This window comes from Colobus angolensis, unplaced genomic scaffold (assembly GCF_000951035.1).
Source record: "Colobus angolensis palliatus isolate OR3802 unplaced genomic scaffold, Cang.pa_1.0 Scaffold330, whole genome shotgun sequence".
NCBI lineage: Eukaryota > Metazoa > Chordata > Mammalia > Primates > Cercopithecidae > Colobus > Colobus angolensis.
The window spans coordinates 3,378,314-3,392,146 of record NW_012116600.1 but is presented as its reverse complement, the minus strand read 5'-3'; the positions used below and the strand labels follow the sequence as shown (position 1 = coordinate 3,392,146).

Sequence of the window (13,833 nt, the reverse complement as noted above, 5' to 3'; positions counted from 1 at the left end):
TGAGGCAGGTGAACTGTTTGAGCCCAGGAGTTTGAGACCACCCTGGGCAACGTGGAGAAACCCTATCTCTTAAAAAAAAAAAAAAAATTAGCCAGGTGTGGCGATACATGCCTGTAGTTTCAGCTACTCAGGAGGCTCAGGTAGGAGAACTGCATGAGCCCAGGAAGTAGAGGCTGCAGTGAGCCATGATCACACCACTGAACTCCAGCCTGGGCACCAGGGCAAGACTCAGTCTCAAATAAATAAATAAATAAATAAATACTTATAAAGGAATAAAGATCTACGTGCACACTGCATTTCCTTTAAGTATAAATTTTCATGGGATGCTATTAATATCTAAATATTTACCTAGGTATAATTTAAGGCAAAACTTTAGTCATTTGACCTGAACTGGATAGGTCTGATCTAAGTAATCTCGGGTCAAAACTGAAAACATTTAATGGCTTAACATCTGTTTAGATGGAGTCATTCCACCCAGGCTGATGTTTTTTCTTGTCTAAATCATGCCTTTAAAGGACATATAAGCTGTTTATAGGAAAGCCTTCATAGAAACACGCAAATGTCCCTTCTAATCAATATTCTTTAAGTTTTCATTTAACCTTTGAGTAAAGCAGCAGCTAGATAGTGGATGAAGGAAGAGCTGAGAAGGACAGTCAAATGATCATGCTCTAGCCAGCTATTACCTGCTGGTGCTCAGCTATGCCTGGTTCTTAACATGGCTCTGCTGGAAGTACTAGGGCAAAGTAGGAGAAAAGAGTTTAACTGATTTATGTGAATGAGCCATTTATGTGAATGTGACTTACTCCTCCAGAGGTGCTTCCCTAATTTTACTGTGACTATACTGCTCTTACCTGAAGGTTTCCAAATTCTGTCGCTCAAGTTCTTTACTTTCCAGTCGCTCCTGAATGTGATCTAGCTTTGTTTGCAGATGACTATTTGTCTGGAGAGCTTGTTCCAGACTCACAGCAAGTTTCCTGTTGTCTTCTCTAGCTACATCTAGAGCTTTCTGTAGAGATTCAATCTGAAAGAGAGAAGCATGTTTTCAATTCCACTGTAACAGATAGATGCAAGAAGTCCGTAACACTGTGTAAACACTCCTCACATTCTATCATCAAGTGCCATTGAAACAATAATTAGTTGGAACCAGAAGCAAAGATTCCAGGTGCCTGGAATATATATACATGTATATACATATATGAATGAGAACTTATTAGAGACACTGCTCAGGAAACACTTAGAAGGCAATGGGAAGGGCATGCTCCACTGGTCACCAGAGAGCTTTGGAAAACAGACCCAGCTTAATTTATCCTAATTTTTTAAATTTTAAACTAAATTCCCCTTCCTGATCCCATGACCTTCTGGTCTCACTCCCTTGAAGAAAAAACCTGTCCACTGTTCCTTATAGATTCTTACAGGAAAAAAACCCTTATTTATGAAATATCCATGTGTATTTTACATACGTGCATATAGATACGTATGCATGTATGTACATATACCTGTGAGCACATGTGTGTGTAGGTGACTCCTTATTAATAGTGGGATCACTCAAGCTGTTTCTGACAGACTATATTTTCTAAGTCCATTAACTTCTGAAATTTTTTGTGCATTAATAAATGAATAAAAACGTAGACCATATAAGACAAAGAGATTAGTCATTATTGTGGTACCGGTTTGCCAATAAGTGACTCATTGTAAGACAGGTCAATTCCCCATTTGTAGATATGTCACTGTCCAAAACTCAGACTTGATTGAAAAAAACATTTACCTGATTGTTTCACTTTATTTTCCCCAAAACAGTAATATCCCAGTAAAACTAAGCATATCAATGTTATCATTTTTTAAAGCCTGGCCCCAACCTCACTGTTGTGCTGGTCCTCCATAACAAGCATCCTGGCCTGCCACTGGTCCACTTCAGCTTCTAGCTTCTGCACCCTCTGTTGATTGAGATCCCTAAAAATAAAAAGCACAAAATGAGTGACTACAGAAAAGAATCATCTAGGAATGATATCATTTGGGAGTTACAGAACACTTTTCTTCTAAGAAGCTCAAATAGCATCATACGTATATATCACTAGGAAATGTCACTAGTAAAAAATATATTGCCTTTACAAAGATTGGCTTGCTGTTGAGATTTTTGCATCTACATATAACAGCCACTTGTAAAGTTATTGTGGATAGTATTTTTAATACCATTCCCTTGACGTTTTAAAAATGCAAAGGCAACTTTTAAAAGATAAACAATATGTAATGTAAAAAAAGAAAAAAGAAAACTCACTTGTTCTTTCATAACATAGAGGCAATATGCCCTATTAAACTCAGACTGTTTATTCTGAGGAATAAATTTTTATTAATAAAAGGAAATTTTATTTAATTTTTGAAACATTCTATGAAGGAATTTACTTATAAAACATGGCAAGAAGTGGTTCTCAGGATGATTCACCTACAATAATTATTAATCTTGAAACAGGATAGTAATAAATGGATAATTAATTCAAACTAAAGTATGTACTTAGTTTCCATTATCTTGACAATTACTATTCTGTAGAAGCAAGAACAGAATTAGGTTTACATGGTGCAGAAAGCAAGGGTAAAACAACAGTACAACTAATGAATTTCTAGGATATATAGTCTAGAAATTCCTTCACATCACTACACAATAGGGGCATTTTGAATTTTTGGAAATAATATTTATTTCTAATTCTAAATTTTCTCTTAGTAATTCTTAAACATCATTTTACAATTTTTTTTTTTTTTTTTGTAAAGGAAGCTACGTAAAGTGACTTCATTTATTGACTTGACACTGCTCCTTAGTACAATGCAGCAATACCAATGACAGGAAAAAACCACAGGTACCTTTCTTTCTTGAGGCCTGCAATCTCTGAATCCCTCCGCCCAAGCTCTATTTGTACTTTCTCCAGAGCACCTTGCATTTTACTGTGAGAAGCCAGCACATTCTCCAACATGATTGTGACTTTGCAGTTGTCTTCTTTAGCTTCTGCCAGTTGTCGCTGAAAGTTTCCCACCTAACAGAAAATGAAACAACACAAAGACATTTGATCCTTTCTGGTTACTTTTCTGCTTGTGGATCTCATTACTCCCAGGAAAGAGCATGGAAAGCAGACAAGCAGACACAGTAGGATGCTAGGGGGAATAATTAAAGTATATTTTATTTTTAGGTGGTTTCTTAAGTTATTGTTGAGAAAAAGAAAAGCTGACCCCCAGATCCTATGGTGAACTCTGCAGCTTCCCAACTATGGTCATGTTACAGCATACACATTAACCAGCACAGAGGTGGTGCCAGGCTGGCCTCTCAGCTGAATTCTGATGGGGTCAGGTGAGAATAATACATCTGAAATGCATTGGAATTATCTGAGAAAAAAAGACTGTAAGAAAAAGCAGAAGCTGTTGAAGAATGAAGTAACTCACAGCCCTCCTCAGAGAGACAAAACCTAGCACTTGCTGACAAAGAGAAGTTTGGGATGTGACCTCCATTCCCACTAAGCACACACATACTGTTAAGGAGAAAGCATCACGGAAATCTTATATCACATTAATAAAACATAACTATAAAGGTTATTATTACCAAGATCAGATGTGTCTCAACAGAAAAAATTAGAACTTTCTCTTTTGAGTATTTAAGACAAAAAGTTAAAAAAAAAAACATTGAAAGTTACATATATATGTATAATGTATTTTTAAGGAAAAATTTTAAACTATTCTAAAATTATCTTTTCTCTAAAAACAGAAATCCTCCCCGATCAATCCTTTTTCTTACTAATGGAAGCAAGAAAGCAAAACATATGGCTCATGAAAGATTTCATAAGTGCTTCTTCTCAGTGACAGACGGTCAGAAGGGACTGATTCCTTGCCTTCTTGTTTTCCCTATCCTCCACAGCCTCAAGGTCTTCTTTCAACTTCTGACTCTCTTTCAGGGCCGCATTACGACACTTTACTGTTCGGGACAGCTCCTCTTTACTTCTTTCAAGAATAGATTTCACCTAAGTAGGAAAAAAGAAACAACAAATAACATTACAAATCAGTGACCAGAATAAGACATAGAAATTTAGAAACAAAATTTTAAATGTTTAAATATATTTATTCACTACTATAAATAAAACCCATCTTTATTAGCTGCTTATTTCTTTAAAGGAAACTACAATAAAAATATCTGTGTGAATAAACATAGACAAACCTAATATATTAATCTCCATGAAAACACAAGAATAGGGAGAATAAGACTATCTATGAAGCTGAGATGTAAAGTGGGAAAGAAATTATTATGAGGCTAGCTTCCTTTTGAAAATGTAAATGCACAAACATTATAAAAGCAAAGATGTGTAAGTACTAAATAGGGTCAAGAAAATAGTGTTACAGCAGAATGAATCCTAATTGGAAGTACAGTATTAGAACCTCATATCCTTGAAACAGTTTTGGTAGAGCCACACCATCAGTTCAGATAATCATACTATTTTAAATATTACTTTTTAAACTTTTTATTTGATAATTTTAGGCTCACAGGGTGTTGCAAAAATAGTGCAGAGTCCAATGTACACTTCATCCTTTTTTTTTTTGAGACTGAGTTTTGCTCTGTCACCTAGGCTGGAGTGCAATGGCATAATCTGGGCTCACTGCAAGCTTTGCCTCCTGGGTTCAAGTGATTCTCCTGCCTCAGCCTCCCAAGTAGCTGGGATTACAGGTGTGCAACATCACGTCAAGCTAATTTTTGTAGTTTTAGTAGAGAAGGGGTTTCACCATGTTTGTCAGGCTGGTCTCGAACTCCTAACCTCATGTGATCTGCCTGCCTCGGCCTCCCAAAGTGCTGGGATTACAAGTGTAAGCCACCAAGCCCGGCCTCTTCATCCTGCTTCTTTTGCTGACTTCTCATATTGCTGTAGTTCAACATCAAAACCAGGAAATTGACATGCATACACTATTGTTAACTTGACTAACTAGATTACTTATTTATTCCATTTTTGCCATTTTTTCAACCTTCATTCATCTATGTGTGTATGCGTGTGCATGTGTATGCACATAGTTCCATGCAATTTGATCCTATTTACATATTCACATGACTGCCACCCCCACAGTCAAGACACAGAACTGTTCCATCACCAGAGAAGAATTCCCCTGTGCTATCTCTGTATGCGCGCTTCCCTCCAAAAACTCATACTGTCCTCTGGCAACCACTAATTTGTTCTCTTTTCTTTCCCACACTACACTGATGTACAGTGATTTGTTCTCTATTTCTACAGTTCTGTCCTTTCAAGCACGTTACTTTAGGCTAGGCATGGTGACTCACGCCTGTAATCCCAGCATTTTGGGAGGCCGAGGCGGGCGGATCATGAGGTCAGGAGATGGAGACCATCCTGGCCAACATGGTGAAACCCCATCTCTACTAAAAATACAAACAAACAAACAAATAAATAAATACATATAAAAATAAAAATAAATCAGCCAGACGTGGTGGCGGGCACCTGTAATCCCAGTCACTTGGGAGGCTGAGGCACGAGAATTGCTTGAACCCAGGAGGCGGAGGTTGCAGTGAGTCAAGCTGAGATCACGCCACTGTACTCCAGCCTGGCAACAGAGCGAGACTCTCTATCTCAAAAAAAAAAAAAAGTTACTTTAAACATTTAATACATTTTTGAATAGGTAATATATGATTTTTCTTTTTTAACACCTTTTCTGAGGTCTAATTGACATACAATAAGCTACATATACTTAAAGTGTGCATTTTGATAAGTTTTGACACATGCATAAGACTTTGAAACAATTAAGATATTAAACATTTCCATCATCTCCAAAAGTTTCCTTATGCTCCTTTGTAATCTCCCCCCTTCTGTCTCTCTCTATTCCCACACTCCTACTGATTCTCACAGGTAACCACTGATCTGTTTTCTGTCACAATAGATTAGTTTGTATTTTCTAGAATTTTATATGGAATTGTATTGTATGCACTCTTTTTGGAATAACTTCTTTAACTCAGTGTAATTATTTTGAGAGTCATTCAATCTGCTGCATGTATCAACAGTTCTTTCTGTTGCTTAGTATTATTGTAGGGACATCACAATTTAGTTATCCATTCACTTGGCGGACACTGAAGTTGTTTCCAGTTTTAAGTTATTAGAAATACAGCTGTTGTGAACACCTGTGTACAAGTCTCTGTGGAGACATACTTTCATTTGTCTTTGGTGAATACTCAGTAGTGCACTGACTGGGTCACATGGTGGTAGTATGTTTCACTTTTAAAGAAATTCCCAAACTATTTTTTAAAGTGGCTGTACTAATAATAGGTGTGTGGTAGTATTTGCACTGTGATTTTATTTGCATTTCCCTAATGACTGATGCTTAACCTCTTTTCAAGCACTTACTAGCCACATAACTTTGCTGAAGAAATTATCTGTTCAAATTTTTGCCTATTCTTTTTCTCAGGTTTTCTTCTTAGTATTTAAATTTTAAAAATTATTTTTAATACCTTCTGGAAACAAGGCCTTAATCAGGTATGTGATTTGCAAAGAATTCTTCCCAGTCTGTAGCTTGTCTCTTCATTACCTTCATGTTTCTGAAGAGTATAAGTTGGCAATTTTGATAAGCTCCAATTTATCGCTTTTGTCCCTTTATGGATCATGGTTTTGATATCAAATCTAAGAAATCTTTGTGTAATCCAAGATCACAAAGATTTCTTCCTACGTTTTCTTCTAAAAGTTTTACAGTTTCAGGGTTATATTTAGATCTATGATCCATTTTAATTTTTATATACTTTGTGAGGTATGGAGCAAAGATATTTTGTTTCTGCATACGGATATCCAATTATCTCAGCACCATTTGTTGAAAAGACTATCTTTTCTCTGCTTTCAGTTTTGTTGAAAAGAAAACGTTCATAAAACTATTTTGGATAGGTAGTACATCCACATTATTTTTAAAATACAAAAAGATTAAGTGAAAAACATCCCAGCCACCCAGTTTCCTTCCTCAAAAATAATGTTGCCATTTTATTATGTCATTTTAGACAGCCTATGCTTACACAAGTGAATGCATATGTATATATTCTTTATCTCCCCACCTCTTTTACATCCAAATAGTAAAATATACTCTTCTGAACTTTTATTGTTTAAACCTAATTTTATATATATCTCGAAGCAGTATTGCAAAACTATGGATACAAACTATTATTTAGCCAGTCTCTTATTGATGAGATTTTGGTTGCTTCCTCTGTTGCTATTAGCCAACAATACTTCAGTAAGTGACCTTGTATATATGTCATGTGTACAAGCCAGTATATCGGTAGGAAAAAGTCCTAGAATGACAATTGTAGGGTCAAAGTTGTGATAAATATTGCTAAATTGCCCTCCATAGGAAGTTGTACTGTTTCATAATTCCAATAGTAACAAAGGAGGATGTCTTTTCCCCACATCTACCTCAACATTATAAAACATCCTTAAACTTGAACCTGTAACATTTAAAATACTTAACTTTTTCTAAAGAAAAGGATCCCAGAAAAGTGCAAAGGATGGCAACTTACAGGTCCTGATAATCTACTGAATTTTGTTCTAGAAAAGTATACAGGAATATCATTTTTAAAATTCTACCAGTTTTTTAAGTGTATATTTATCAGTATGTATATACACACACATATAAATGCAAAAGTGCCACTAGATGTTTACAGAAGACATCTAAATAGTAGTGAGGCAGGAGAATGAGGTTTGGAGGCAGGGAACTTAAAGCCAATTCATGCTGATTTCCTAAAGCTGAATCAAGGAAAAACACCAAGGTCTGGGGACAGCGAAAGTGAGGCCGATTTTTGCTGACTTCCCAAAGCTGGATCAAAAGAAAACACCTGGGTCTGGGGACAGGGAACCTAAGTCCAATTAACACCAACTTCCAAAAGCTACACCAAAAGGAAAAACCCCATCTCCCCAGCAAGTAGCAAAGGATCAAAGGCTACTACTCTCCCTACACTCCTCCCCCTTCCACCATGTCTCAGATGGAAAGGGAGAGTGCCTTGGATTGGCCACAGGCCGAGCATGGGCCATCCCTTCATCAGCATAGGGCATCAATTCACCTCAGCCTTTAATTAGCCACAGGCCAAATCCTTCATCCAGATAAGAGGGTAGCCACAGTGACCTCAAAAGGTGTACTTAAAACCCAGAAAACTTTGTAAACTTGAAACCCAGAAAACTCCACACCCTATGGAGTTTTCATTGCTTTAATCCCTGCTTTCACTGCTTCCTTCGTCACTTTGTGCGTTTTGTTCAATTCTTTGTTCAAAACGCCAAGGACCTGGACAACTCACACTCACAGCCCTCCTTCCAGTAATAGTAGCCCACTCTAGAAGATAAGCTATAGTATTTTCTATTTCTAAATATCAGATAAAGATGAATGCTCTAATAAGTTTTCTCAAGAAAATATTTTCCAATGTTAAATTTCTTGGAGTTTCTTGAATTAATTTATTTCTATTTGAAAATGAGGCTTTATCCAAGCATTTTAGCTCAAATGTGAAGATTAGGCAGAAATTTTGACTTTTTAAAAAAAATCAAAATTATATAAAAAACTCAGTAGTTACTGTTATGTCAAATTTTCTATGTCTAAAACTAATTATGTGATGGCTAGGATAATGGTTTCAATCTATATTAGTCTTTTTTCTGTTTGTGAAGAACACTGTTTCCTAGTTACTCATATCTTCAAGCATTATCTTTCTGGATTAATACTTCATTCTTGTATACATTTAAAATTTCCTGAAGATTTAATTTGTGGTCTTCACTTACCGAGTCCCGTTTAAGAAAATTTGGTGATTCATCATTTACTAAAGGTCTTGAGGCAAGAATCTCTATTTTGCCTTCCAGTCTTCCCTCCATGGTTTTAATAGCATTCAAAAGAGTCTTTAGAGAGATCCTAGAGTCTCCAATATCCTGAGATGTTTTCACAGAAGGCAGGTTAGGTGCAAAGCTCACACGGCGTGTAGAGTTTGGAGTAACACTAGGCAAACCAACTGATGACGTTCTCTCCTTCATACTGTTTACATGGGACCTAGAGATTTCAGGGGATTTTGAAGATGCAGGCCTCTCTGGAGATTTTCTTTTTCTTAGAGGCATCATCAATTATTAATAAAAACAATAAAATCAGCTAAACCTATAGTTATTTTTCAAGGAATAGCCACTTGGAGAAACAACACAAACAGTGTTCTAGAAGGAGCCGTAATGGAAAATATACTGAAAATGAGTTTCTCCGCTTTCAGAGTGAAGAGATCACACTGTAAAATATGACCCAGCAAAGAAACAGACCTTACGCCAACTTCCCTGTCAGAGAGCCCCTGTTAGAGAGCGCATCTAATGAGGCCCTTTAACAACTCTGTGACCTCATCACTCATCAGCAGAGTCAAGTGGTTAGAATTCTATGAGTATTCCATTTGAAAACATATTTTAGTTCTTTGGTTACCAGGGGTATAGATACACAAATATCATAGACACAGAAGTTAATATGCTTTTATTAAGAGTTAACAATTTAAAAAATAACCTAATGATATGCATGCTAAATTTGTAAATAATTGAAATGAGTCACTTTCTTCTGGTAACACCTTCCTGAGGTATGTTCTTCACTAAATGTTTTTGTTATCTTGCTTAACTTTTTCTATTCATTTGTTAAAATATTATGTGACCTATGAAAGGTTTTTAGCCTCAAGAGCCACCATGCTGACAAGTAAGCACTTTCATTACCAGTACCTCTTTCAGGTGAGCATCTGCTTGTTGCAGGTGTACCCTCTTGGCACTGAGTTCTGAGTTTGCCTTTAACTCAAAAAATCAAGGATACTTGTTCCTCACAACTGCCAAAATTTGTAAGGCTCAAGTTCAAAAAGCACTGCCTTTATGAAAGCATTTCTCACTGCTTCTACTCATAATCATGCTCCCTGTGAAGGTTCAGTAACACAATCTATTTTTCTGAAAAGCATAACTTTCTATTCGTAATAAAGTTTATGGAGTACATTTCCTAACTATAATAAGCAAGCTGAATGTCTCAATCCTGCTTCAGGTATCTACAATTTCTGAGGCTTACCAGAACCTTGTATGTACTAGGTGCTTTAAAAAAAGTTTGTTAAATTGAGTCAAGTGACAGGATATTTATCTTTCTGGGATTCTATAGTAAAGTGGGGAAAAAGACATCAAACAATTTCTTAAAAATGAAATATAGCAGCAATCCGCTTTTGTGGATATTAATCACACCTGAGCATATTTAGTCTGTAGCGACTTATTCATCTTGCGTAGATGATCATTCTGTAAGCTGGTGTCAGTAAAAGACTGTACTTGTTCTTCTAGCTGTTTAACTTTTATCTAGAGGAAAAACAAAAATGAGAAAAAAATGAAAAACAAAGACATTTAAACATATATATTTACACATATTTATATATTCCAGAAGGGGGAAAAAAGGTCAAGTTGTGAAAAAAAAAAATTACAAAGAATCCTTAAAACTTGCAAAAAGCAATCCCAAGTTTAATCATGCAAAAAATAATTTAGACTCTGTAGTCATTTAAATGTGCTGAGATAACTCATTTGGTTTCTAGTGCTTATAGGCCTCCAAATGGACATGACTCATGAATATAACAGTGAGATTTTGTGGCTAATATAATTCAAAAATTTGTTGCTAATATATTTGAATTGTGGTACCTGGCATTCAAAACCCTTTTGAATGTGTATAATTAGAACTGTCAATGTACAAGAAACAGACATATCAGACCAGAAGAATGGAGAGGGGTGGGGAACAGGCGTAGAGTCTTGTGTTTCACTGACACAAAATTTCAAAAGTTGAATGGAATTCTTACATGTTGAATTATATCTTAAAACTAATTCACAAAGACAATACTCACAAGTCTCTCTTTAAAGAAAATGATCATTTTGGAGGACAAAATCATTTAATATATACTCATAAATCTCCAAATTATGCATTTTTCCACGTTTGCTTCTTCTTATCCCCAAACGTTTCACACACAACAATTAACGTTACTGAACCTACCCCTATATAAGGAAAATTTTCATCCAAAATTTTATTTAAATCAACTGTTCCATCTCTCAATATCTTGTTTCCTATCTGTAAAGTGCAAACATCTATTTCACTGTAGCTACGGGACATTTTCAGCAACTGTTAAAATTTGAATGGGGTGTTAGAAATCAGGATGGTTAATTGGCCTTGTGGGTGACAGTTACTGGAAGAGGGAGCTGGGTATTGGGGATGTTCTGTTTCTTGATCTGAGTGCTGATCACATTGCTATATTTACTTTATAAAAAATTCATCAGGCTGTGCCCTGTGTACTTTTCAGTATATATGCTATAGTTCAACAACAAATTAACTGTAAAAAAACAAAGTAAACCAAGCACTTACCTAACTTCTAAATTAAGGTCACAAATGCAGTTGCTTATAGGGGCCAGGCAGCTAACACAATGTTGAAATCCCAGTGATTAAGTGGTGGGGCCAATGGTAAATTAGAGTGAAGCCAAAAAACTCAAACTGACACATGTTTAAAAACAGTTTAAAAAGTGCTGGAAATCATTCAGACATATATGCCATCATCCCACCTATCCACTCCTGAACTTAAAAAAAAAAAATTACCATTAAAATTGAAAGCTGCTGTGTAGCCTGTCCCAACCAAATCTCCTTCTATCCTACAGTTAACTGTTTTGCTGAATGTATCATTCCTATTCTTTAAAAGATACATTTATATGTATCCCTAGACAGTATATAGTATTGTTTTATGAGATTCATCCATGTTAACATATGTAACTTCAATGCACCCATTTAGCATGCCCTCTTAAATATACTGATTTTAGGCTATTCTGTTCCAAGAGGGTTGAACAGGAACAGCTCTAGGCTGGAGCTCCCAGCGTGCCCGACACAGAAGACAGGTGATTTCTGCATTTCCCATTGAGATGTCTGGCTCATCTCACTGGGACTGGTTGGACAGTGGGTGCAGCCCACGGAGGGTGAGCTGAAGCAGGGCAGGGCATCACCTCACCTGGGAAGCACAAGGGGTTGGGGGGGATTTCCCTTTTCTATCCAAGGGAAGCCTTGTCAGACGGTACCTGGAAAAACGGGATACTTCTGCCCAAATACTGTGCTTTTCCAACAGTCTTAGCAAATGGCACACCAGGAGATTATGTCCTGCGCCTGGCTCGGCAGGTCCCACGTCCACAGAGCCTTGCTCACTACTAGTACGGAAGTCTGAGAACGACCTGTGAGGCAGCAGCCTGGCAGCAGGAGGGGCGTCCGCCATTGCTGAGGCTTGAGTAGGTAAACAAAGCAGTGGGGGAAGCTCAAACTGGGCGGAGCCCACCACAGCTCAGCAAGACCTGCTGCCTCTGTAGACTGCACCTCTGGGGGCAGGACATAGCTGAACAAAAGGCAGCAGAAACTTCTGTAGACTTGAACGTCCCTGTCTGACAGCTCTGAAGACAGCAGTGGTTCTCCATCCATGGTGTTTGAGCTCGGAGAACGGACAAACTGCCTCCTCAAGTGGGTCCCTGACCCCCATGTAGTCTAACCGGGAGACACCTCCTAGTAGCAACTAACTGACACCTCATACAGGCAGGTGCCCCTCCGGGATGAAACTTCCAGAGGAAGGATCAGGCAGCAATATTTTCTGTTCTGCAGCTTCCGCTGGTGATACCCAGGCAAACAGGGTCTGCAGTGGACCTCCAACAAACTCCAACAGACCTGCAGTTGAGGGACCTGACTGTTAGAAGGAAAACTAACAAACAGAAAGAATCAACATCAACAAAAAGGACATCCACACGAAAACTCCATCTGTAGGTCATCAACATCAAAGACCAAAGGTAGATAAAACCACAAAGATGGGACGAAACCAGAGCAGAAAAGCTGAAAATTCTAAAAACCAGCGTGCCTCTTCTCCTCCAAAGGATCACAGCTCCTCGCCAGCAATCGAATAAACCTGGATGGAGAATGGCTTTGATGACCTGACAGAAGTAGGCTTCAGAAGGTCGGTAATAGCAAACTTCTCTGAGCTAAAGGAGGATGCTTGATCCCATCGTACGGAAGCCAAAAACCTTGAAAAAAAAAATTAGACGAATGGCTAACTAGAAAAAAGTGTAGAGAAGACCAAATGACCTGATGGAGCTGAAAACCATGACACGAGAACTACGTGACACAGGCATAAGCTTCAATAGCCGATTCCATCAAGTGGAAGAAAGGGTATCAGTGATTGAAGATTAAATTAGTGAAATAAAGTGAGAAGAGAATTTTAGAGAAAAAAGAGTAAAAAGAAATGAACAAAGCCTCCAAGAAATATGGGACTATGTAAAAGACCAAATCTACGTTTGATTGGTGTACCTGAAAGTGAAAGGGAGAATGGAACCAAGATGGAAAACACTCTTCAGGATATTATCCAAGAGAACTTCCCCAACCTAGCAAGACAGGCCAACATTCAAATTCAGGATATACAGAGAACACCACAAAGATACTCCTCGAGAAGAGCAACTCCAAGACGCATAATTGTCAGATTCACCAAGGTTGAAATGAAGGAAAAAATGTTAAGGGCAGTCAGAGAGAAAGGTCGGGATACCCACAAAGGAAAGCCCATCAGACTAACAGCAGATGTCTTGGAGAAACTCTACATGCCAGAAGAGAGTGGAGGCCAATACTCAACATTCTTAAAGAAAAGAATTTTCAATCCAGAATTTCATATCCAGCCAAACTAAGCTTCATAAGCGAAGGAGAAATAAAATCCTTTACAGACAAGCAAATGCTGAGAGATTTTGTCACCACCAGGCCTGCCCTACAAGAGTTCCTGAAGGAAGCACTAAACATGGAAAGGAACAACCAGTACCAGCC

The 13,833-nt window shown here is 37.5% G+C and overlaps 1 protein-coding gene across 1 annotated transcript in view; it reads right to left on the bottom strand.

Moving 5' to 3' along the window:
* The window catches only part of CCDC150 (coiled-coil domain containing 150), a 95,208-nt gene that overhangs the window by 10,601 nt on the left and 70,774 nt on the right, over nt 1–13,833 (bottom strand). The window contains exons 16-21 of the mRNA XM_011952062.1: nt 10,218–10,325; nt 9,720–9,782; nt 3,870–3,998; nt 2,854–3,023; nt 1,857–1,950; nt 852–1,021 (exon numbers count right to left, since the gene is read on the bottom strand). Of these exons, the coding sequence (XP_011807452.1) occupies nt 852–1,021; nt 1,857–1,950; nt 2,854–3,023; nt 3,870–3,998; nt 9,720–9,782; nt 10,218–10,325 (734 nt within the window). The remainder of the gene's footprint in view (nt 1–851; nt 1,022–1,856; nt 1,951–2,853; nt 3,024–3,869; nt 3,999–9,719; nt 9,783–10,217; nt 10,326–13,833) is intronic.